The sequence below is a fragment of the Spea bombifrons genome, chromosome 7, assembly GCF_027358695.1.
Source record: "Spea bombifrons isolate aSpeBom1 chromosome 7, aSpeBom1.2.pri, whole genome shotgun sequence".
Taxonomy (NCBI): Eukaryota; Metazoa; Chordata; class Amphibia; order Anura; family Pelobatidae; genus Spea; species Spea bombifrons.
In genome coordinates this window covers 31,836,254-31,860,456 of record NC_071093.1, presented here as the reverse complement: position 1 = coordinate 31,860,456, position 24,203 = coordinate 31,836,254, and the positions used below count along the sequence as shown (strand labels likewise).

The window sequence follows — 24,203 nt, the reverse complement described above, 5'->3', positions numbered from 1 at the left end:
TCTGCTTCTTAACAATCACACACCGGCGGTGATTATAGAAGGCGAGTCTGTGGCACAATGGCAAAAGTGGGGCAATCGGAAGAGTCCATTATTTACAGAGGTGATTGCATTACTATTTCCTAAGCCTTTGCACCAGAATTGTTCTTTCTTGATAATCTTTTGTCCCATTTTACAATGGATCAGATACACCCAAAAACTAATGGGGGGGGGCACGGTTCTGTGTTTGGAGAACATCCAGATGGGATTAGTCCTCCTTCCACCCATTATATTCATCACTTGCATTCCTAGTTTATTTATTTGATGTGTATATATTTCTGTTTCACTCTAAAGCTGATTATGTTGAATAACCATCTTTATCCACGACCAGATTATGTCTTGTTTACATGTATACATCCATGTATTTACTAATCTATGAACGTAGAAGGCATTGTCACGCTACCAATTGCTCATTTCATCTGAGGCAGAGACGTCTGAGGTCTTCCAAGCTTAGGTAAGTTTACATGTTTTTTTGCTATGTTGGCCCAATACAAGATATAAACTCCAGCTAAAGGCAGCACTTTCTCTTACACTAACAAAGCCCTTATCAATTCCTCATTGTTATAAACTATAGTTCCGGGATGACAGCCTCTATGTACCGTATTTTATTGGCGGTGTATGTAGTGCCCGATCAGAAGAGTCCAGAAAGGGTTAATAAGGACCTCTTCCCATCAGTGTGAGACTTCCCCTCCTCAGAGCCCACCCCCCGGGGACGGATCCTGCCTCCACTCCTCCTCTCAAAGCGGACAGAGCTGTACATTCTGGATTAGTGGAAACAAGTGGAGGTAGCGGGGATGGAGCGGTGCTGACGGGGAGCTCGGAGCATGCTGTTACTGCGAGGTAAGTAGCCGTCGTGGCAACCTAGCAAGGTGTCCTCCGTAGAGAGAGTTAAAGAGCTGAGTTTGTATGGCTTGGGCGGTGCGGAGTAACTGCAAGCCCGGCGCGGCAGCGAAGTGGTTAAATCGACAATGTATGGCGCTGCTTAGTATCTGTATGGCCATATGTTTCCGAGAGCTGCCTGCGCGGCCGTGGATCGTGGGAATCCTGCGTGGGTTTCGCCTCTGTGGCAGAGACACTTGGTGCTGTGGCTGGCATTTGTGTGTTAGTGGTCAGTGTCGGTGGCATGTGCCCATGGGGGGGGGGGGTAGGTTAATGCCCCGATCCCTTTAGCTGCACTTGAGAAAGTGTTTGTCTGAACTGATCTTATGTTGTATACACAACACTTTGTGTCACGTTAACCCCATGTGTGCTCCTTGCTGAACCCCCCCCCCCATCTGGATGCTGGGCTCTTCCCTCCCTCCTTGTGTCCTCGGGGAGGGATCCGGAAAGCTCATGTCATCGGAATGTTCTTCTGATTCTTCTCTTATTCGGACACCTTGGGGGCAGAATGCTGATCTTACACGGGAACGTAACCCTGTATCTATTAACCCTGCGCGTACCGGCGGACCCCAGCTCATCATAGACAATCACTTTATTGTATCCCATGCAGGGTTTACTTTCTGTAGACTGGTTACAAATTAACATACAATGCCAACTAGTCTGCCTTCTTGATGAAAGGCAAATGGTATTCTCAATGCCAACTATTACCATCCCAAAAAGTTCATGCCTGATGTGTGTGATTATTCCTGCTGGGGTTTTCTACTAAATAATACACTTTAACTTAAACTGCCCCTCCTCAGTAATGTGCTTTTTAATGCACCTTTTTCCTCCCCAGACACTGACCGAATGCATTTATCTACACTTGGCTTCCACTGGCCTTGAGCAGCAGGGGGTGTATTGTACTTGGTGGGATCTGCTAGTTGGAACTCTGTTCCATGATCTCCTTTTTTTATTTGTAGTTCTCTGTTTAATGGCTGTCCGGTTTCTGGCCCCCAGGACACATCCTAACGACCGCCTATCAAATCCACACCATCTTCCTTGGGCTTAGTTGCCTTTGGCATCTACTTGTAATGGCTTTTGTTAGATTTTAGCGTAATCCACTTTTTCTTTTAATAAGCATGTAATTAGGAAGCTGTACAATTCACTTTTACAAGATGGTAAAAAAAAAGAAAAAAAAAAGCTGCGGTTAAAACTTTTTAAATATTTATTGTCATTGTTTTCAAAGCCTGCTGGGCCCGTCCGTTTCCTATGTAACCTGTAGCACTGTTTAAATGGGGGGCTACCCATGGGTGGGTTTTATTGGCCCCTTTTGTTACATGGATATATTTGGCCATCTTGTGTTTTGTTTGCCCCTCGTTAAGTGAAGAAAGGGGGACCGCCGCCTCGTATCCTTGGCAATGTGTCTGTATGGCCCAGGCTCGCCATACGGGGCTTACTCTTAACCTCAGCCTGCCAGAGAAGCTTAACCGTTTGGGTGCTGGTCTTCGGGATATTAGTATGTCACAAAACTTAATTCCACCTGGTAACACATCCCCTTAATACAATAAACCTGCCTTTGGGTTTCATTGCTCCTTCACTGCACAACCTTCTTAGCAGGCGTCACATATTTACTTGTAACCGGACAGGTTTCTATGACGTCTTGTGTGATGGGTATAAGATTTGGTCATTAAGGTATGGAAGCCTGTCGGTTCCATAATTCCTCTAATTCCCTTGAAATCAGATTGCATTGTGTATCGCTCTTGTCTGCATGCAGCTCTCAAAGCCTATAATTTGACGGTCCATTTAATATGAATCTATGACTATAATTTTTTTGTGTGTTTTATGGTGTTTTGGACGGTGTCATGTATGGTGATGGTTAAGTAACCCGTGACCTGTAGTTTTTCCGTGTCGGGCTTGCGGTACATCGTAAACCCTTGTGGGATGCATTTGGTTTACACACATACAGTATAACAGTAGTAATCGAATACACTAGTCATAACACTATGAATTTTTCCGCACCACCTCGCTCTTAATGGGTTTTGTCTCGTTAAGTAAACATCTTTTGCCACGTCTCAGAGGGATACGTGAGAGCTGAAACACCTGCGGGTGTACGCTTGCTGGGTGCAGATGTGCCGAGCAGCACGCCGAGTCCCTCCAAGGTGTTCATTTTTACATTTTCTCTTTTGTTAAATCTCTCTACAGCTCTCTTTCCGGTCGGGGGTTTTCATTGAAGCTTCTGTGTTAAATATGTCTTTATAAAACTGAAACGTCCGTTGCAAACAAACTAAAAAGTAGATCTTAAAGGAACAGTCTAGCCATCCTTGTTTTGGACCAGACTGTTCCTAGTGTTGAAATATTGACGATTCCACAGTGGGGACGCTGAATCTTCAGCACCGTGTTTCTATGTGAGACAATAGATATGGACCTTTCACAGACATGGGATGGGCGAAGTGTCCGTACAAGGACATCGGTGTCCATGGCATGGTTTTTGAAGGTCCATAGAACATCATTAAATTGTCCACCACAGACCCCACTCAATGTCCACCATAAACAACATTGGTGCGGACCCTGTGGCCAGCTTTACTCCTCCATCCGCTGTCTTGGATGAATTGATAGCTTGTGATCATGAGCTCTCCCATGCAGCACTACTCACTGAAACGTGTCAGTGGGCGCTTGTTTCTCGAGGAACCGTTGCTTGGGTTGTGATCCGTGAAGCTCCTTTAGATGTTGTAAGGCTTTGCTGTACACAGATATGTTTCTTGACAAATTCTTGATGCTAACTTTTTTTTTTTTTTTTTTTTTTTTTTTAACCCGTCTTGCTAGAAGTATTTGTTTGCCGCCCCCCCAGATGGTGTACATATACCTGGAGGTTACTCTGTCTTCTATCTGGTCTCCAAGGTTATCCAACTCCCTCACTGCTCTGGCATTTCCTTTCTCTTTGCTGCCCCCATTCCCTCCCTCCCCGGACATCTACGTGCATGTATAAGCAGGACGCGATCAGATAGGAGGCAACATAATTGTACATGGGGGCAGTGATATATAATATACTTATTTACCAGACCTAGTATGTTTTCCAGAATCCACACGTTCGGGGTTAATATATTAGAGCAATATGTGGGGATAGGTATAAGAGCCTGGCCTGCGACATTTTGAATTTATATAAAAAGTTAGTTCAAGTGACCGAATTGCATACATGACCGCCAGCCTCGGCAGTATGTATGATGCCAATAATTTGAGGGAACGTTGACAGATTTAATACGTCATAAGTCCTGGCCGATTGGTATCCCGAGGAGGGAAAGGATCGGCGTTCTGCTTTCTCTTTTGATGAAGGGATTAAGGCCAAATTCTCTTCCATCCAGACCTTCCATCCGCTTACTGCTTCCGAAACATGTTAACTGTTGCTGTGCCTGCTCAGTGCCCCTTTGCTTCGCTACGCAAGTGAAGCTATTTATTTCATATTGAGTCTTTCCTCATCGCTTCTACAACCGTGGCTGTGTCTTGTCTCGTTTCTGATGTACTTGGCTTTGTAACTGTGCTCTTTAGGGGGCTTTATGCACTAAAACCAAGAGCTTCAGTAATATGTGAGGTTTAAGAGTGGCATTAAACTTTATTTTTTTTACTTTAAAGTAAGTGTTGCATATATTAAAAGGCCAGTTTGTTAACCTGCTGACTGTAACGTTCGCTCCTGCCAGAAGACCAGGCACAAGACTGCGTTGGTAGGCACGTAAACTGGCTTTTTCTTTTTCTTTATAAATCTGTTAATTTATAAAGAATTGTTAAAAAGGAACCAATTTTGCAAACAACATTTTTGTTTTTAATATATAAAAAAGGTGAACTTTTTGCATGAAGAGCATGTTTCTTAATCACTGCATGCTTTGGTTCAAAGCTGCATACCCGGGAGCTCTCTGGATTTGACCCGGAGCCTCTGGGTGAAGCTCTGCTTCCCGGGGTCTCTAGGTCAGTTTCTTCTTTCTCTGTTCAGGAGAGCTCCGGGAACTTCCCACAGCACGCTAGACTGCTGAGCAGGCACTAATGCGCCATCGATCCTAAAAGCGAGGATCTCCTTTGGTGGGGAGCAGACTGAAACAAGGACAGTTAGGATAAATCGAAAGCAACAGCCATTGCCAAAATAACTGTTCCTTTACCCAACTAATGCATTGGGGTTACCTGTTCATAATGTATGCAGTAGTCTATGATTTGAAGGTTTCGACCTGTCTAAGAAACCCCCAAAGCATGTTCCACGTGTGTGAGGTAGACCTAAAGGGACAGGCGTACTGTGCTGCAGTATTGATCCCTGTCCCACTGATAAACGTATAAATGGCGCACATTTACTTACTAATGAAGGGTGCCTCCTGTCTTCTGCGCAGTTATTCGGAGCGCTCATTCAGGCTCTCGCGCTCTATTCTTCCTTATTGCCTGGTGTAGGATTCAACCCCGCAGTGTTTCCTTCCATTGGAACGCTAGCCTCCTGGTCTTTCACATATTTTTACACTTGGAAAATAAAATGCACATAAAATGAACATGGCATGGGAGCCCCAAAAATGAAGAAACTGACCCTGAGACTCTGGGTAAAGAGGGCCCTCCTCACAATCTCAACCCCTTCATTACCCTATAAACGTACAGGTAGGCCCTCAAAAGATGTGGCAGGATTACCGATGGGACGTACTAGCCGGAATGCAATAACGCATTACCTTCTGGTAACCGTCATTGATGATGCCCACCAGAAGGTTGCTGGAGGACAGGATAGACCCAGAAGTCCATTGAGCCTTGCTTTCACATTGTGATCAGTGCAGGGAAGTTCAGAGGAAAGAGAGTGAACGTTTCACCCTCTTCCCACAAAGGGAAAAAGTAAAAAAAAAAAATAATAATGGTGAGATCTATGATGTCGTTTTAAGGGGATCTCTATCCATTTTGCACTGATAACCGTGCAAAAACAACATCCCATTGCCATGTAAAAAATATAACTCCCCATTCTTTACCCCCTAAGCCAGCAGTATTAAAAATACTACATTTTAAGGATCAATGTGTTTTAAAATAATAAAAATAGATTTTTATTTTTACATACTAGTGCAATTATTTTGTGGATGTATGATGTGGGTATATCAAACATGGAAAAGAGGAGTCTCTATTAAATCCATTTATGGTAAAAATGTACAGTAAGTATGGCACTAAAAAGTCTTGGTAACGAAGGGGTTAAGCTTCACCAAATTCCTTGGTGTTTACTTTTTGGGTGGTTGTTTCGGGCACCCTGGTATTATGGCCGGTGCATTTGGTGCGTGTTCATGCACACAACGCCTTCTCATCTACAGTGCTGAACCCCAAAATAACCTATTATTGCCCTTGGCTAACTAGTCTGCTGGGCTAGCTAACATGCCGGTGTATCGAATGGGCTAGTGGCCCAGACTATCAAATAAAGAGCCAATATGAACCACAGGTTGATTGACATTCTGTAACTGCCCATTACCCTGATTATAGTAACTGGATCTCGAGATTCTCTGAAAAGCTCTATTGAGTAAGGGATGTCGCCATGGAGAGCCTGCTGTGGGGATCTAAGGAGGGAGAGAAAGATAAAACATCAAAAATGTGTTCATTATTTTGAGTAACCCTGGGCTCCACAGCAACTATTTAACCCTTTCTTGTACAGGCATGAAGCGTAAGCAAAAAGGGGTTAAATCCTTTTTATGAGTGATTCTGAGGGGATCTGTCTGGGCATGTTTTGTGTCTCAATGTACTTGGTAACCACACTGTGCAGCCGGCAAGATCCTATGTGCCATCAGATTTGCAGGGGGTCAAGTTTTCTGGGAGGGGGAATGTGAGCGGTTACAGAGACCGCAGCTGCTCCTCTATTAATAGGCCCTGATGAAATGTGACGAGCATCAGGGTCTGACTGTGTGTGCAGCTCATGAGAGATATATAGTGTGTATATATATATATATATATATATATATATATATATATATATATATGCCAGGTCATGTCTATTTCCCCCCCCCCACTCAGTCCTTTTCCAAACACCTGCCGTTCCTGATTACGGGATCAGGGCGACTCCACTTGCCACCTGTTTAGGATTTAGGGACTTCCAGGTACACATTAACCCTGGCAGTGCCAGCAAAACTCAGAGCACTGATTTATTTTTTTTTCATTTTTAAATAGTTCTGTTCGCTAAGGAAGAAACGCATAAACCAGACATACTAACGTAACGGTTTTGTGTTTACGACTTAAATATGTTTACCTAACATGGGTAACGTTTATATTGTGATTATTTCTACTGAAAGGTTTTGACCTCTGATAAGATAATTTAGCTTTTTTTTATTGATGGGAATTATAGTCCTTTAGCAAATAGTGAAAGGTTATAATTATCTGATAGAGTTATTCAGGAGCCAAGAGGATAGAAGCCGGGGCTGAGCAGCAGCACTTGGAGGTTGCAGTTGGAATACAACTCCCATCACTTTCACCCGTCCTCAATCCACTCATATAAGGTAATATTATGTATTTTATATAGCGCCATCACACACCATAGTGGTGTACAGCGGGTAATAATGGTGTGGGTCATTGAGGCTTTGGCTAGACGTTATAGATTCTTGTAGTACAAGGTGTGGTGAGGGTTGCCAGGGGGCTTTTATCAAAAATACTGCATCCCAGTAACTTACATGGTATATGAACAAAGGGCTACAAACTGGAACAACCAGCAGGAACACTGCAGTAATTGTACCACTTATATCGCTTATATTGTCTAATCTCTATTGCCCATGCTATAAAGTTAATTAACTTTATAAAAAAAAATAATTATGCCCACATACCAAACTGTGTAGTTTTAAATGTGATATCTGGCAACCGTGCCACATGAGGCATTTTTAGGTTAAGAGGTTCAAATTTCTGGCAACTAAACAGTTAACACTAGAGGTGCTTGTTGAGGGTCTTTGTGTTTGAGACAAATGGGGCCAGTTTCTATTATGGGTGAAAATGTGTCCCTGGATACAGAATAGCAATTCTCCCCTAGCCTGCCATGGCAGGAAGTGAGCCTCTGGGTGCGGGGTCACGGCTCCCACCCAGGGTACGACAGACCGTTCTGCTTTGCGGGGAATGGTGGGTTAACTCTCCAGGTCCCATAAGTAGAGCGGCTCGGCTCGCAATGTCTCTCCGAGGTGTCATTCCTGCATGGCGTTGATGGGGTTTCCTTGGAGACCCCCTGGCTGGGAGGAGACTTTAGACTTCACATCCACCCTGTCTACCCATACTAATGAGTATTTATAGCTCGGAGCTATTGTGTGAGTGTAAACCGGAAAGGAGCTGCTCCCGCACGGTTACAAAGGGAACAGCATTGAGTGATGGAGAGCTGGGGGGTGGAAAAACCGAGCAGCCTTGAGAGGTTAGCACTGGGTGTTGGGCCATGGAGCAGCCTGTTGTGTTATAAATACACGCGGCGAGCGCAGGCTATTGCTTGGAAATGCTCCCTTAGTGAATTGTGCCCACGTCACGTGTGTGCACGCAGAGCCTGCAGAAAGATGTCACGCGTGACCTAGTGGTGCTCCATTACAGTGACACCCGATTAGCATACAGAGTAGATCCACACCTGACTCTGCGGCTCTTTCGCCATCACTTGTCCCTCCTCCTCCGTATTTCCATATTTTCCCATTCTTGCTTATTCCAGATCCACTTGTTGCACGTAATTGACGTTTTTTTTCCTTTTATTTACTAGTCCATTGACCTCTCTTAGAAGCCGCTTCTCCAGAATGATCGGGTGTCGCGTTACCGCCTTAGTTATGCGTCTGGTCTGATTGTACCTTTAAATAAGTCTGTTTAATTATAAATGGTATGATTCATCAATTATAATAAGGTACCGCAGACACGGGGAAGAATAAAATATATTTAGTTATTTCAGGGTTACTCCTAAATGATATGTCTGTATACTGGGGATGACGATGCTTCTGGGTAGACTTTGTATTGTTCTTGTTTGTGACCAGGTTCTGCTGTTCACTTTCTTGTTCTTGTGTTTGTTTGTTTTCTTAAAAAAATTGTGACCCCAGTTCTGGAATTTGCATTTGGTTTGTTTAAGCGAACGAGTAGACTTAAATAGAGTTTGTGTACATTATAGTAATGTACGGCGCATGCAGTACGCTGAACGTCCTCGCCAGGTTTTCCATAAGTGCATGGCATGAATTGAGAGGAATTATATTGAAGGAAGGTTTTATAAAATAATCTGAAATGAAACTGTGGTCTCATAAAACAAATCCTTTCTGGGTTTTTTTTTTTTTTTGACAAATCCATTCACTTTTGGGGTTTACTAAAGCGAGTGGGATGTGATTTATCTTCTTGAAGGTCCAACCCCAGTGAGCTTCTGTTGCAGGAAGAGCTTGGCCGACCCTCGTATGATCATACTTGGGCACTTTCCGGGTCTCACCTGGAGACTTCGGGAGAAGTGCCACTTCTCCACATCTCCGGGTTGCGAGAACATCATTGACACGCCCACTCCCCGCCCACTTTAAACAGTGGGTTGTCTGCTGGACTTCCTGGCCAAATTCCTGCAAGGGGGGGTCTCCAGGTAGCCGGAGCCAAAAAGTTCCCAGGTATGCGTATGATGTAAAGTTAAATCATTAAGACTTCTTCAGTCTCCTGTTTTGCATCCCGCTGGGAGAGGTTGCATGTGTTGCCCCGTTTAATGAACAGACTCCAGTGCTCTCCTTTCAGCGAGTAAACACTTTTATCTCAATTGTGTACTGTTTGAAATGCTTATCTTTTACAGCCCCGTATAAAATCAGTTAGCCTTGTAATGTTACAAAACTTTACATTATGGGGTCACATGGCTTGATGGGCAATCCCTGCATATATAGTGAAATCCCTAATGCCAGTGGGCACGGACGTTTTGTCAGGTTCTACGGGCATGGCAGGAGTTGGAGGACCCACAACCCTCCGTTTCTACGTTTTCAGTCTTCAGACCAAGAATCGCATTGCAGGGAGTCTCTAAATTAGCAGTCAGCGTTTTGGCACCGGTTGGATCTCAGGAAGTCCGTCGCGTTCGCACATTCCAATCCCGCTTCTCATTCTGTATTGGGCTGGAGCCGGATTCACTCTATAAAGGCAACACCTTTTTTATGGGCATGAAGGGGTGTATTCACTAAACATGGGGTTTATAGGGGAGTTGTGTATGTTATCTTGCCAACTTCACTATGCATCCAACCCCAATGAGCCTATCCTGCAAGAATGACTTGGTTGGCCCTGTATCATGCATAGTTAAAGCTATAATCCAGCCACCATATGCACTTTAATGCATTATAGCTGAGTGTTACTTTTAAATTAACATTCCTTTTTTATGCAAATGCATAATTCCTCTAAATCCCCCTACGCATTGACGGTCTTTCCCTGCCCCCCCCATTTATTTACATTGCAGGAGACGTGTTTGGCTGAATGTGTTTGAGTTTCGCAGGGTGTAACGAGACCCCCCCCCCTTACGAGCATGCGCAGAACATGCTCTCATTTTGTTCACTATGGAAAGCGGTGTATAATATAGCAAAAAAAATTACTCCCCGGGATTGTAGAAGGGTTGGGCTATGATGTCTGGGCACTTATCTACTTAAAGATTTTATCACTTTTTCCAGATTTGCGTAAGCATCTGAGAGTCAGATGACGGGCTATGTCTTTAGATTCAAGGAGATTCTAGAATGAATGGCCCGTTCTTCAAATTTATTTTTTTTTTTTTACATTTTATTAACTCTGAATTACTGAATGATCCAAATAACTGTTTGATTCACTCCTTTATTTTTAAGTTTAGAAGCCATTGAGCTATTAGAATTGCAGCCTCCGCAGCCCTAATCCCATTTTTATATATATGTATATACCGATTCTTTTTCATTTGTTCTTCTCTCCTTCTCCATGGTGTCACTTTTTCACTATTCCGTGCAAGCCTATAGCATACACCGGTGACTCGTAAGCCTCTGCCAGTCAGTATTAATTTTCTATTGGGCAACAGATGGTGTTTCTTAAGCTGTGTGTATTTAGGTGTTTTCTAACTTCATGCGATCCCTCCTAAATACTAATCTATCTTGGACACAGGGTCTACCAGCCGCCACATTACATGTTATGCTCGGCTCATCTGTTAGCAGTGCTGATACTCGTAGATCGCTAGCTCCTCTGTCTAGACTACTGGCCTGTGATGCGCCCTCTGCTGTTTTTGCAGGCACATTCATTCTGCTTTGGCATGTTGCATTGTGTGAGTGAATGAGTTAAACAGCTTGCTTTTTCAAGACCCTATAAAGATAACATAAGATCTCTCTAAGTAACATGTTTTTCATGAACGGAGTGAGAGGTTGGGGCTGACATAAAGATGAGATTCTGCCTTGGGCAATCAATATTCATGGTAAATATGGAGCAAGTTACCCCACGGTACACGATGGCTCTCTATAGCGAGATGGAATGTTACATTCTTTCCCAGCCCGTGTTCGTGTATTCAAGCGGTGCTACAGACATTTTTAATGTACTGCATGTTAATTGTTTTGTGTATCGGTATTTTTCCCCTCTACCCCAATAATGTAACTTTTCAGCCAACAGGTCAGTCCCTGAACTTGTTAAATGCGGGTTTACTTGATATATGGTGTGTGCTGTATGGGGACATGGGTCAAGTTGTTCTGCTTCAATCGTACCGAGGATGAGAAAGACCTTTTGGGTTTTACCCAGCACCATGGATTTGCCAGTTTTGTGTGAGTTTTACTTATGTTTTCCCATCTTTCTGGTCTCTGCAGCTGCTGGGCATCTCTGGAGTGCTGACTATAGAAGTGGATTCCGGTAGCAGAAAGGACGATTCGGGGCATGCTTCTCTAAGGAGAGGACTTGAGACTATACAATGGCTGCTCAGAAGATCAGGTCTGCCAATGCCAATGGTCTTCCTCGCTGCAAATCAGAGGGTACCTTAATCGACTTTAGTAGTGGAGTTCCTGATCCCAACTTAAATGATGTCAAAGGTGAGCGTGGTATCACCTAAATTACTTAATAAAGTGTAGATACTAGGGCTGAAACAACTAATCGATAAAATCGATAATAATCGATAATGAAAATCGTTGTCAACGAATTTCATCATCGATTAATCGGATCGATTTTTATCGATTATAAAAAGAGGTTTTTTTCAGAGCAAATGCTCTGAAAAACTCCTCTCCTTATATAATCCGACCTCAAACAGAGATCGGATTATAACACCGGAATCCAAATCCCCCGCGACGCTGCAGGGGACCTGGATTCCCCTCACTGTCGGCCGGTCTCTCACTTCCGTCTCTCTCCCCCTCCCATCTGCCTCCTCCCCCCTCCCATACATCACTCTGCCTCTCTACCCGGCACCGTTACTGACAGGCACTTTCCCTGCAGCTTCATAGAAGCCTCAGTGTAAGTGAAGGTGAGTAACGGAGTCTGTCTGTGCGATGCAGACCCCCACCGGCTGACAGAGAATCATCCTCTCTGATAGCCGGTGAGGATCTGCATCGCACAGACAGACTCCGTTACTGCCCTTCACTTACACTGTGGCTTCTATGAAGCTGCAGTGAAAGTGCCTTCAGTAACGGAGCCGGGTAGAGAGGCAGAGCGGTGTATGGGAGGGGGGAGGAGTCAGAGGGGTGTATGGGAGCCACCCTCCAATACACCACTCTGGCTCTTCCCCCTCTCATACGCCACTCTGCCTCTCTACCCGGCTCCCTGGTGTCTTGTCAGAAACGGAGGTTCACAGGAGGCAGAGTGGAGTATGGGAGGGGGGAGGAGGCAAAGTGATGTATGGGAGGGGGAGGAGCCAACGTGATGTATGGGAGGAGGCAGAGTGGAGTATGGGAGGAGCCAGAGTGGAGTATGGGAGGGGGAGGAGCCAGAGTGGTGTATGGGAGGAGGCAGAGTAAAGTATGGGAGGGGGAGGAGCCAAAGTGATGTATGGGAGGGGAGGAGGCAGAGTGCTATATGGGAGGGGGAGGAGGCAAAGTGATGTATGGGAGGGGAGGAGCCAAAGTGATGTTTGGGCGGGGGAGGAGGCAGAGTGGTGTATGGGAGGGGGGAGGAGGCAGAGTGGAGTATGAGAGGGGGGAGGAGCCAGAGTGGTGTTTGGGAGGGGGAGGAGCCAGTGTGGTGTATGGGAGGGGGAGGGGCCAGAGTGGTGTATGGGAGGGGGAGGGGCCAGAGTGGTGTATGGGAGGGGGAGGAGCCAGAGTGGTGTATGGGTGAGTTATAGTGGTGTATGGGGGGTATTATGAATTTCAGGGCATATAGGGGGTATAAGGCATATCGATATTAGGCATATCAGGGGGGCATAAAACAAATCTGGGGGTAAAAGGTATATCAGGGGGCTCAGTTGCATATCACTGGCATATAAGGAGTATAAGGCATATCAGGGGCACAGTGGAATCTGGCATATATGGGGCAGAGTGGCAAGCTGGGGGTCAGATGTGCATAACTGGGGGCAGTTTGGTAAATAAAAAAAATTTAAACAAGGCTTTTTTCTCAGTTTTTATTAAATATGAAAAATAGTTAGCATATGAATTATTTACTAATAACTTTGTATTAAAACCTAGTTTGAGAAGCACCGTGTTTGGGTTCTTGTAGCTTTTATTATTATGTCAGTAAAATAAGAAGGTGAATAGAGAGAGGCCATTGCAATAAAGAGATGAAAGTGTAAATTGTACGTTTTTTATTGCAATTTTTCTTCAATTTAAAATAATGTATTTTTTTATCCGATTAATCGATTAATCGACAAAATAATCGGCCAACTAATCGATTATTAAAATAATCGTTAGTTGCAGCCCTAGTAGATACATTTATAGACCAGGAACAATTACTGAGTGATGAGTTGGAAACCATTCCGTTGATCTCTGTTGTGTGTGCTATGATCATCCTTGGACTGTAGCTCATCTAAGTGGTGGTGATCAATGTGCTTGTTTTGTAAGCATTCAGCACACAGAGATAGCACATGGGCCTAGTGATATGGACATGCTTCCCAAGGACATTGGTAAATCCACAGAAACCTCCTTTAGTATAGAAGTACAGTTTTGATATGACTCCTGTTTGCCATTTAAGCGTTAACTAGGTATATTCTGTAATACATATTTAGGCTTTATGTCCTAAATGGGAGCTAGCAGGAGAGTTGTGGTTTTAATTCCTTCAATTCATTATGCAGGGAATAGGAAATTTGTCTGTAAGAAAGGCTGAGCTGGCCCCACATAGTTAAACTAAACACATAGATAACTCCCATGGGGAAACAAGTACTTTTTCTTTGAGCATTAAATACAGCGCTATATACTATAATGTAGGTTGCAATGTGCTTGTTTGATTTTTATTCCGATAAGCTTCCTTTTATCTGCAGACATTGAGACTGCCATTGTTTACAGCCATGTGATATTTTGGGTGACTTTCATGCTCAAACTCCACATTGAGCTGATTCTTCTAGGCAATGCTAAGGGACTATTTAGCCAACGAAATCTGTTCCTCTATAGACTTTCATTGGCCTGGGTATTTATGGTTGAGCCATTCTGGTTTTTTACCACGGGGGTCTATGATACCTCGAACATATACAAATTGCCAACATGAAAACCTTATGTTATGTAAAAATCTGAACTGTTTTCAAGTACAATATTTAAATATATGCTTTGTGCATCGCCTATGTGGAACTGTACATTGACACTTGATAAACCTTCAGGCTTCGTTGTCACCTTCATGTGTAATTGGCAGCTAAGGTGGTGTCTCAGATTTAGGCTTTTTAGTCTCTGTTTGGCATATACATACTCCTTAGATTACAGTAAACATGTTTGGTTGTCATGAACATAATTTGCTGTTACACAGCAAAAGTATAAATATCATTTATTTTTATTTATATATTTTTGAACATTTCTTTTTTGCAAAAATATCACCTCCTAAATGGTTCATTATGTAAACCAATAACACGAGGAGAAAAACCCTGCTTTTGTGAGTTTACAGTCTATAGTGGATATAATAACTTGATCGATAGTTGGCATAATCACAGGAGTGCAATAGCCAGTGGGATATAATGCTTTAGATATGACTTATTTTGTTCCTGTTAGGTTGTATTTGTAAGGGCAAACGTGGAGGTTTTCCCTTAGAAACCAATTAATGTTTCTGGAGATTGTTCTAAGTGCAGTACTCTGCACCACAATTGCTCAGGTGTTCTCTCGATATATGTGACCAAATTAATTTGCATCTTCATATTTTCTGTTTTTGACTTTTTTTTTTTCTCCTACCTTTTTAGTTTTATCTCCAAGCTCTCTGCTCATCAACGACCCTGCATCTCTAGAGAATGTAAAAGAGGTTGTGGCAATTAAGGATTATTGTCCCAACAACTTCACTACCTTGAAATTTTCAAAGGGTGAACATCTATATGTGCTGGATACTTCTGGGGGAGACTGGTGGTATGCCCACAACACTACGGAGATGGGTTATATTCCTTCTGCCTATGTTCAGCCCCTCAATTATCGCGACTCCTGCCTCAGTGATAGTGGCATGATAGATGGGTTGTTGGAGAGTGTGGATGAAGGTGTGAAGGAGCTTGACCTTCTTGGAGACTGGAATGATTTTCTCAACCAAAACTCTATCAAGACGCACAACAATAATCCTTTCATGCGACCCTCTGTTTCCAATCCCTTTCTTAATGGACCGCTTAGCTCTTCGCAGAATGTGACTCCAGATACAAAAAGTTCAGTCGATTTACTGCTTTTTGATCCACTTACGACTTCCAATGTCACCTCTACAGAAACCAGTACAGATATACTCCTAGATCTACATCCACATACTGGACGCAATCAAAATGTTGGAGAACCCACACCTGCCAGGAGAGATAACCCATTCTTCCGGAGCAAGCGTTCCTACAGCCTCTCCGAGCTGTCCGTCCTCCAGGCGAAATCTGATAGTCCAGCCACGGGCAGTTTCTTTGCTGGTCTAAAATCACCAGCCCCTGAGCAATTCCAGAGCAGAGAAGACTTTAGAACTGCATGGCTCAATCACCGCAAACTGGCCCGGTCCTGCCATGATCTGGACATGCTGGGCCAGAATCCTGGATGGGGTCAGACACAGCCTGTGGAGACCAGTATTGTCTGCAGGCTGGACAGCTCGGGGGGTGCCGTGCAGCTACCGGACACTAATATAAGTATACTTGTACCTGAAGGTCATGTAGCCGGTACAGAGACACAACAGATCTCCCTTAAAGCCCTGCTGGACCCCCCACTTGAACTAAACAATGACAAATGTACCACTGTCAGTCCTGTTCTGGAAGTAAAGCTCAGCAACATGGAGGTGCAGACCTCACTCACCTTGGAAGTGAAAGTGTCTGTCGAGTTGCACAGCAGTATTGCTTCAATGAGTTCAGTAAAAATAAACTGCTTAAGGAGCGATGCAAAGGAAGGACCCTACACACTGATGCCACAGACCTACATTTATGGGGACACTGTGCAAGTGAAGCTGGACAACCTGGAGCCTGTTATGTATTTAGTAATGGTAGCGCAAGGACAACACATTGTTCCTCCTTCCACTGTGTGGGAGTATATTAGTAAGAAGGTTACTGTGGGACTATATGGCCCTAAACATATGCATCCTTTATTCAAAGCTGTGGTAGCCATATTTGGCCATGACTGCGCCCCCAAAACTCTTTTGGTTAGTGAGGTAGGTCAACAGATCAACTCTGCACCAGTGACTCTGCACCTGTGGGGGAAACAGCAGTTTGTTCTTCCCAGGCCTCAGGACATCAAAATGTGCCTCTTCTCCAACATGACGAACTACAGAGTAGAAGCTGGAGACCAGGGTAAAATGGTTCGTGGATTCCAACTTAAATTGGGTAAGGTCAGCCGGCTCATCTTTCCTATCAGCTGCCAAGATCCTGCACAGCTATCTGACTTTACTTTACGAGTGCAAGTGAGGGATGAGCTAGGCAACATACTGTCCCAGTACTGTGTGCAGACCCCTCAGCCACCTCCAAAAGCTGGTGGTAAGTCCACAGGGCCAAGACGATTTCTAAAGAAAAAAGAGGTTGGTAGGATAGTCCTTTCTCCACTAGCAGTCACATACAAGTACCCTACCTTCCAGGACAGGCCAATATCCAATATGAAATATGGAAAGCTCTTGAAAACTGTTATACGACAAAGCAAGAACCAGTACTTGCTGGAGTACAAGAAAGGGGATGTTGTGGGTCTTCTGAGTGAAGAGAAGATCCGACTGAAAGGACAGCTGTGGACCAAAGAGTGGTACATTGGCTATTATCAGGGTAAAGTGGGCCTAATTCATGCAAAGAATGTGCTTGTTGTAGGAAAAGTAAAGCCAAACTACTTCTCTGGTCCTGAGTTGACAACAAGTTCCCTGATGGAACAGATTCTACGTCCATGCAAATTCTTAACCTATATCTATGCCTCGGTGAGAACCCATCTTATGGAGAACATTGGAAGCTGGCGTGCTTTTGCAGATGCTCTGGGTTATGGGAACCTTCCTCTGTCCTACTTCTGCAGAGTGGAGGTAGAAAGCGAGCCTGAGAGAGTTGCATCTGTGCTAGAGAAGCTAAAAGAGGAGTGCAACAACAATGAAGGCAAAGAAAAGAAATCATTCCAGAAAGAGCTCATAGCGGTAAGATGACTCCATATTTCTATTTTGTGCTTGTAGTGCGGGTTGTTTGGCTGCTTGGTTCGTGGGTACTTGGGTTTTCATGGGGTATGAAAGACATGATTGGGAGATGCCAGTGCTATTTTATTGGTGTTGCAAAATGCTTGGATAGTGTATAATATTCTGCTACTGGCACTAGGCATAGAGAAGCCTCGCTAATGTAGCAGGAATCCTGAAACTGGCTCTGTCACAGATTATTTTATGATGCATGCAGTGTTGGGTGGCCTCACATCTTACTTTTCATTTTAAATCATTCCAGTTTCAAGCGAGGAGTACAGAAATGCTTTCTGTATAGGCCCTGTGTTAACAGAGACCACTACTGCAGCGTACATTGCAAGTTAATGATTGACTGTGTACTCTGCTGTGTTGACCTTTTATTTGCTTTCATGTAAATGCTCTACCCGCGTGTCCCTCTGCCTTTTGTCCATCCTGTATTATTAATAATGTTATATCTTCACTTGCTATATTGAACTTCACTTTTTAAAAGTTAGGTCCTCTTCGATTAAGATTTTTCTAATGCAACAGGGCCAGCATATCGTAATAATGCTGAGCCAGCCATCTGGCTAGAACCTACTCAGGCCCATCAAGATCTAAGCAAATGATCTATAACACAGCAATGCAAATATTTAAAGCGTATCTTCTGTATCTGGAGCTAATAGTTCAAATGGATCGGTCAGTTTCGCAAATCATCCACTCTAAAGTTCAATACACTAAATAAACACACGGTTCTGGACATAGGTACACGTAAGCAGTAAATATATTAGAACCCCCCCCCCCCCCTTATGGGTACTGTAGGAACTATAACTGCGAGCTCAGGGTTTGTGTGACTCCTATAAAATTACTGCTGTTTTGGAGAAACCGAAAGGTGGTTCATGCAGCCTTTGTATGGTTGGGTTAAAGACCACGGCGAGGATGTAATTAAAAGAAATAGTATTTCCATAATAGTGTACTTTATAAACTAAAGGCACAAGCTATAGATTAAATACAGTTTAGACCACTCCTTTAATGTCCAGCTGGATGTAGGATATATCTGACAATTCCTGGCTTCTCCTTCATCCACAGATGAGCTGTTTTGTGGCATCTCCCCACCCTGCCAGAGTAGAAGACAACCTCTGCATTTAGTGTAAATGTTGTGTGGAGTTGTTAACTGTGGGGGGGAACATGTTTTTTTTGGTTTTTTTTTGTATTGTACATCTTGTTTGACATCTTACCGTGCTTGAAGTATTTATATTTTTGGTTTGGAAATATAGGAGTCCAAATGCGTAGTAACTCTCCCAAATTATATGTTGAATTTAATGTAATAGCATTAAAAGTATTATGTATTGGCAATAGCACATTAATATGATGGTTATATAATTGGTATCCAGATGCCTTCAACCTTAGGTTTTGGAAGTAAAAGATGAGTGAGGATAATATAGCTGTTTTTTGGTGTGATGTTTCTCTGGATATAATGCTGACACTTCCAGTGGTGTACACGTGTATTTTTATATGTTAATGGAGAATGCTGCTTCTGTGGTCTTAACTTCCATATTTTTTTCTCCCTTTTAGGCCCTTCTAAAAATAGACTGCCAGGGGCTAGTGGTGCGTCTCATACAGGACTTTGTTCTGCTAACCACGGCAGTGGAGGTCGCTCAGCGCTGGAGGGAATTGGCTGAAAAACTGTCAAAAGTGTCCAAGCAACAAATGGACGGCTATGAAGCCCCGCACAGAGATAGAAACGGAATGCTGGATAGTGAGGTAAATGGACTTGTCACAAAGTGTAGGCAATAGAGATGAATGATACCTCTGCTGTTATTAGTAACGTAACCCAACCCAAAAGTCATTTCAAAATGGTGTGGAAGGTAGCGTTTTATGCATGTCGTCAGCGGCTCGCTCATGTGAAAGAAATCCTGGAAAGGAAATTTGCAAAAGGATGTCCAAAAAACATTTGTCTGTGGTGGTGGGTCTGCATCATAAAAGCCAGAATGATCCTTGCGAAAAGGCCTAGGGTGCCTAATGTGCACAAAATCTATATATAATTATACAGTAACGTGCAGATGTCAAAGAAAGTGGTGTAAAGTATGAATGCTTTACAAAATAGACATGCTAATAGTTTAATTTTATCATTTAACAAAATCCAAAGTGAGTGAACAGAAGAAAAATATTAATCACATCAGTATTTAGTGTGGCCTCCCGTTGCCTTCAAAACATCATCAATTCTTACAGGATTTCTTCTAGAAATCAATATTTGGTTGAAAAGGCCTCTATTTGGCACCTTTTCTGGTTCTATTCAATTTTAAGACATTGCCTGTTTTTTTTTCTATTCTCACCTCCGAAGAAGCCCCACAACATAATGCATCAGGTTTTCTTTCACGGTACAAGCAAGAATAATCCCTTATGTTTTATACATAACCGGTTGTATTACATGTAATTGTATTTTATTGTGTATTTATGTAATTGTGTGGGTAACCTAAATTCGAACAGAATGAAGTAACAGCTGAACAAAGACATAGGAAAAATGTAAAAGTGTGTACTTCAGCCCTTTTCCATAAGGAGTTAAATAGAATAAGTTAAGGTAGACCCATACTTTTAGGTCTACCCCATTTCTATACATTTACTTAAGTTTAATACTTATCAACATAATAATAAACTGTATATAAATATTTTTTTTATTCTCTCCTCCCAATGTGATTGTCTCGCAGGCCATGTGGAAGCCAGCTTATGACTTTCTCCTGACGTGGAGCTCGCAGATGGGGGACAGTTACCGAGACGTGATCCAAGAGCTACACACGGGCCTAGACAGAATGCGCAACCCAATCACCAAGAGGTGGAAGCATCTGACTGGGACCCTAATCTTTGTGAATTCCCTGGAAATTCTTAGAGCCATGGCCTTCAGCACGCATGAAGAGGATGATTGTGTTATCTGAGCGCAGGACGCAGCTCACCTTTCTTTAAGTTACAAAATGCGTATGGTGGCTTTTTGTTGGCAGAGTAGTTCGGAGGCATCGACTCCAACTTGTCTATGCTAAAGGGTACTGAAAAAGTGGCCTTGCATAACTAGACATGACTGTGGGGTTATATATAGTATTTCACTATGTAGGCATAAGCTGTCGGTGATCAGTATTTCCCCCACCATCATGGGGCGCACCTACATTTGACTGACCGATCCATTGTACAGATACTCGTTTTAATGCCTTTTCAGGCGCCACAAAACTGCTTTGTTATACCAGTCTTATGGTCCCAACTTGGTAACCACAAAAAACATGCGTATCTTTTCACTGCCAGCAGCTCCAAGGTGAGATTTGCACATTAGATCTGTAGCGCATGCTGCGAGATCGGTCGTGACGCATGTGGCAGTGGATGACTCCAGACGCCCCCTTGTGGACGATTTTGCTGGCTCTAATTGAATGTATAGTGTAAATAAACCAATTCTTGAGCCAAAGGCATAAAGTGGGAGGCCAAACATTCCTCCTGGCTCCATTTTGCCTTCATATCCTGGACAAGCACAAATTTTAATTTTTCTACCATTATTATTTGTCCTTTGCTCCGGTGAGGAATATCCCTGTCCTTTTGTGTAACATTTTTTATGATGTGTTTTTTTTATTTATCTTTTTTTGACTTGAGTGTGTGTATATATATTATGTCATAGAAAGTTTTATAGATTGTATATAAATCCCAAAGCCTTGTGAATGCACGCACAGCATTTTCAGGACAATCTAATGTCACACGTGCCTGTTTAAAGCAATAAATCTGTTTTAGGGCTGGGATTGTCAACACAGAATTAAGTGTCTAACATGGGACAAGGGTGATACTCTGAATTTGTACAGCGCTTTTTCACCATGTAACTATTCCGTTCCCAGGGAAGTGATTGGGGATCGTCTATAGCCTGACATGCTGGCATGAGGCCTGCTTTTGTTTTTTTATCATCTTCTCTGAATTTCTTTACTTTCCACGAGTCCCTGTGGGTTGTTGGTGCCTTATTCATGTGTTAGAGCGACACTCTTGCCTATCCTGTTGGCTGTAGGTGGTCTGGCATACGCCTGTTGTGCTAACAGTTGGTCTTTTGGCAAACCTTTTATCTATTCCAACTGCCTCTTTAAAGGTATGAGCCATCGGATATCTAGCAGTGATATTTGGGGATGGGTAGAATATGTCTGAAGAGGAGGAGGGTCTCGTCTGTTTCTATACTTTTTTGTTCTTTTTTACTTCTGACCAATTTTCTAACTACCTCGCATTCATTCACCATAACAGTCTAATAAAAATCTAAGGTCAACTACCGAAATTGAGTCTGTCTGTCTGTTTTTTCACATTTGTGTTGCTTTTGTGGCTTAGCAGATATGTAAAGGTCATATATAGGAGTTCCTATCCACCTTTTTATGTTTATTTTATCTTTGTCCTCTCCCTTTTGGAGGCTTCGAGCCATGTACCCCAAAGAAATGTGTAGGGGCCCTAACGGTACAGGTTTCTGGATATGCATCAGTCGGTAACGTGTATTCTTTAAGGCAATGGCACCTGTACTATTTTATAAAGTTATTCTAGTGTATGAAATATTAATATAACCACATTGATCATGAATAAAATGATTGAAACTCGTCATTCTATTCTGTTTATACTCAAGGCAGTAAAATAAAGGCTTTAACATGTTTTCTAGTAGATATTAATAATGCCAACATTTGCTGTGCGGCATATTTTTTTCCATAATTTGGTATTAACATGTTCTTTTAAAAATGTATACTTCAGTGGGTCTTTTTAATTGCATGCAAGTAATATTTACATATTCACCTTTTTCATGTATGTATAAATGTTGACTATGAATATTTGTCTAACACTGCATGTTTGCAAAATGTTATCTTCAGCCTTTCCAGAATTATTGTTATTATTTTTGTATTTTTTAAAATTTAATGACATAAATAGGTTACTTTTTGGTATTGCCACGTACTAAGAGCAGGGCCCTCCTAACCTGTTCTGTAAGTAAATTTATGTCCGGTCTACCCATTGCACAGCGCTACGGAATATGATGGTGCTAATAATAATAATATAACTTGTTTCCACAAGTAATACCAATCTCGGTCGGTGGCATGTGTGGTTGCCTCTATGTGCATACTAATTTGTGTAATCTGTGAGGCTCTGTTACCATCACGTTGCTTAGTAACATACACATTTTTGTTCTATGCCAGCCTGCAGCTTAGTTTACAATGGTCTCTTCAGGCTGTCTGCCAGATCCACATCAAAAGATCACTGTCCTTGAGGTTTTGTATACTGGATCTAAAGGGCCAAGGTTTTTTTTTTTTTTTTTTTCTTGTGTCGTGTCTCTTTAGAACATTTTGTGGCATGGATGTTTGCCGGTGAATGTGTTTCCTGTAATAGTGAGGGGTGCAGACAGACAGACAGACAGACACTGCTGGAGGAGGAAGAGAGATTATAAACAAGGCGATAGAACAATGGGTCCATGACAGTCTGCCTAAAGCGAGTGTTGTACGAAGGACCACCTTCTGCTGGCTCCAGTGACGCAGCGTGGCCGTCTTCTATAAATAACACACAGGCACAGTCTAACTAATAACGTTTGCATTAAATAAAGGGAGACAGGCTGGGCTCCAACCAAAGGAGCCAAAAATAGCTACAGGTTACTACTTTATATATGAATTAGAAATTTGTATTTCTTGTAAAGGTCTGTTCCTCATTCTAGAACATTCAACCAGGTATCGCGGAGTTCTCCCATGCCATGCAGTACAGTGTAAGTATGTGTGCAATTAATGGTGGTAAGCTTGCATCATGACTTGCAACAATCATAAAGCCTTGAACTTATGTGCTTAGCACAGTACGTCGGTAAAGTAGCTGAAAATTTGATGGCCCAGCTGAACTGTTTAATAAGTAACATAGAAAGTGATTGTAGATAAAAAGCATTTGGCCTATCTAGTCTGCCCAACCTCTAGCCACTTAAAGGTACACTTTAATGCACTAGGTCAGGGGTAAGCAACCTTCGGCTCTCCAGGTGTTGTGATCTACATTTCCCTTGATGCTTTGCCAGCATTATTACTTAAGAGCATTATGGGAGATGTAGTCCACAACATCAGGAGAGCCAAAGGTTGCCTACCCCTGCACTAGGTGCACTGTTGTTATCAGCACGCAGAACTAGAATACATTGAGGGGCATGCAGCTTTAGCAGCGTGTACAGGCCTGTACTAACTAAAATACACACTATATGACCAAAAGTACATGGGCACCCCTGCTAATTATTGAGTTTAGGTGTTTCGGTCACACTTCTTGCTAACGGTTTTATAAAATCAAGCATATAGGCAGCCATCTTCATAGACAAACACTAATGGAGGAATGGGTCGTATGGAAGAGCTCAGTAACTAAGTGTGGTGCTGTCATACGATGCCACAAGTCCATGAAATTTCTGCCCTGCTAGATCTACCCCAGTCCACTGTAAGTGCTATTATTGTGAAGTGGAAGCATCTAGGAATAACAACTTAGCCATGAAGTATTAGACCGCGCACACTCAGACACACAGAGTGGGCCTCCTGAGTGAAGCGCGTAGCATGTAAAAATCCTGCCTCTGTAGCATCACTTACTACAGGGTTCCAAACTACCTCTGAGAGCATCGTCAGCACGAGCACTCTTGTCAGGAGCGTCATGAAATTAGTTTCCATGGCCGAGCATCTGCACAAAAGCCGAAGATCACTAAGCGCAACGCTACTAGGCTTTTTAAC

The 24,203-nt window shown here is 42.9% G+C and overlaps 1 protein-coding gene across 1 annotated transcript; it reads left to right on the top strand.

Moving 5' to 3' along the window:
• The first annotated feature begins 783 nt into the window (after positions 1–783).
• On the top strand, positions 784–21,772 carry SH3BP4 (SH3 domain binding protein 4). The gene is made up of 5 exons (XM_053470639.1): positions 784–876; positions 11,631–11,849; positions 15,119–17,475; positions 19,060–19,248; positions 20,193–21,772. The coding sequence occupies exons 2-5, from the start codon at positions 11,732–11,734 to the stop codon at positions 20,415–20,417; spliced, it is 2,889 nt and encodes a 962-aa protein (XP_053326614.1). The 5' UTR covers positions 784–876; positions 11,631–11,731; the 3' UTR covers positions 20,418–21,772.
• Positions 21,773–24,203: the final 2,431 nt, after the last annotated feature.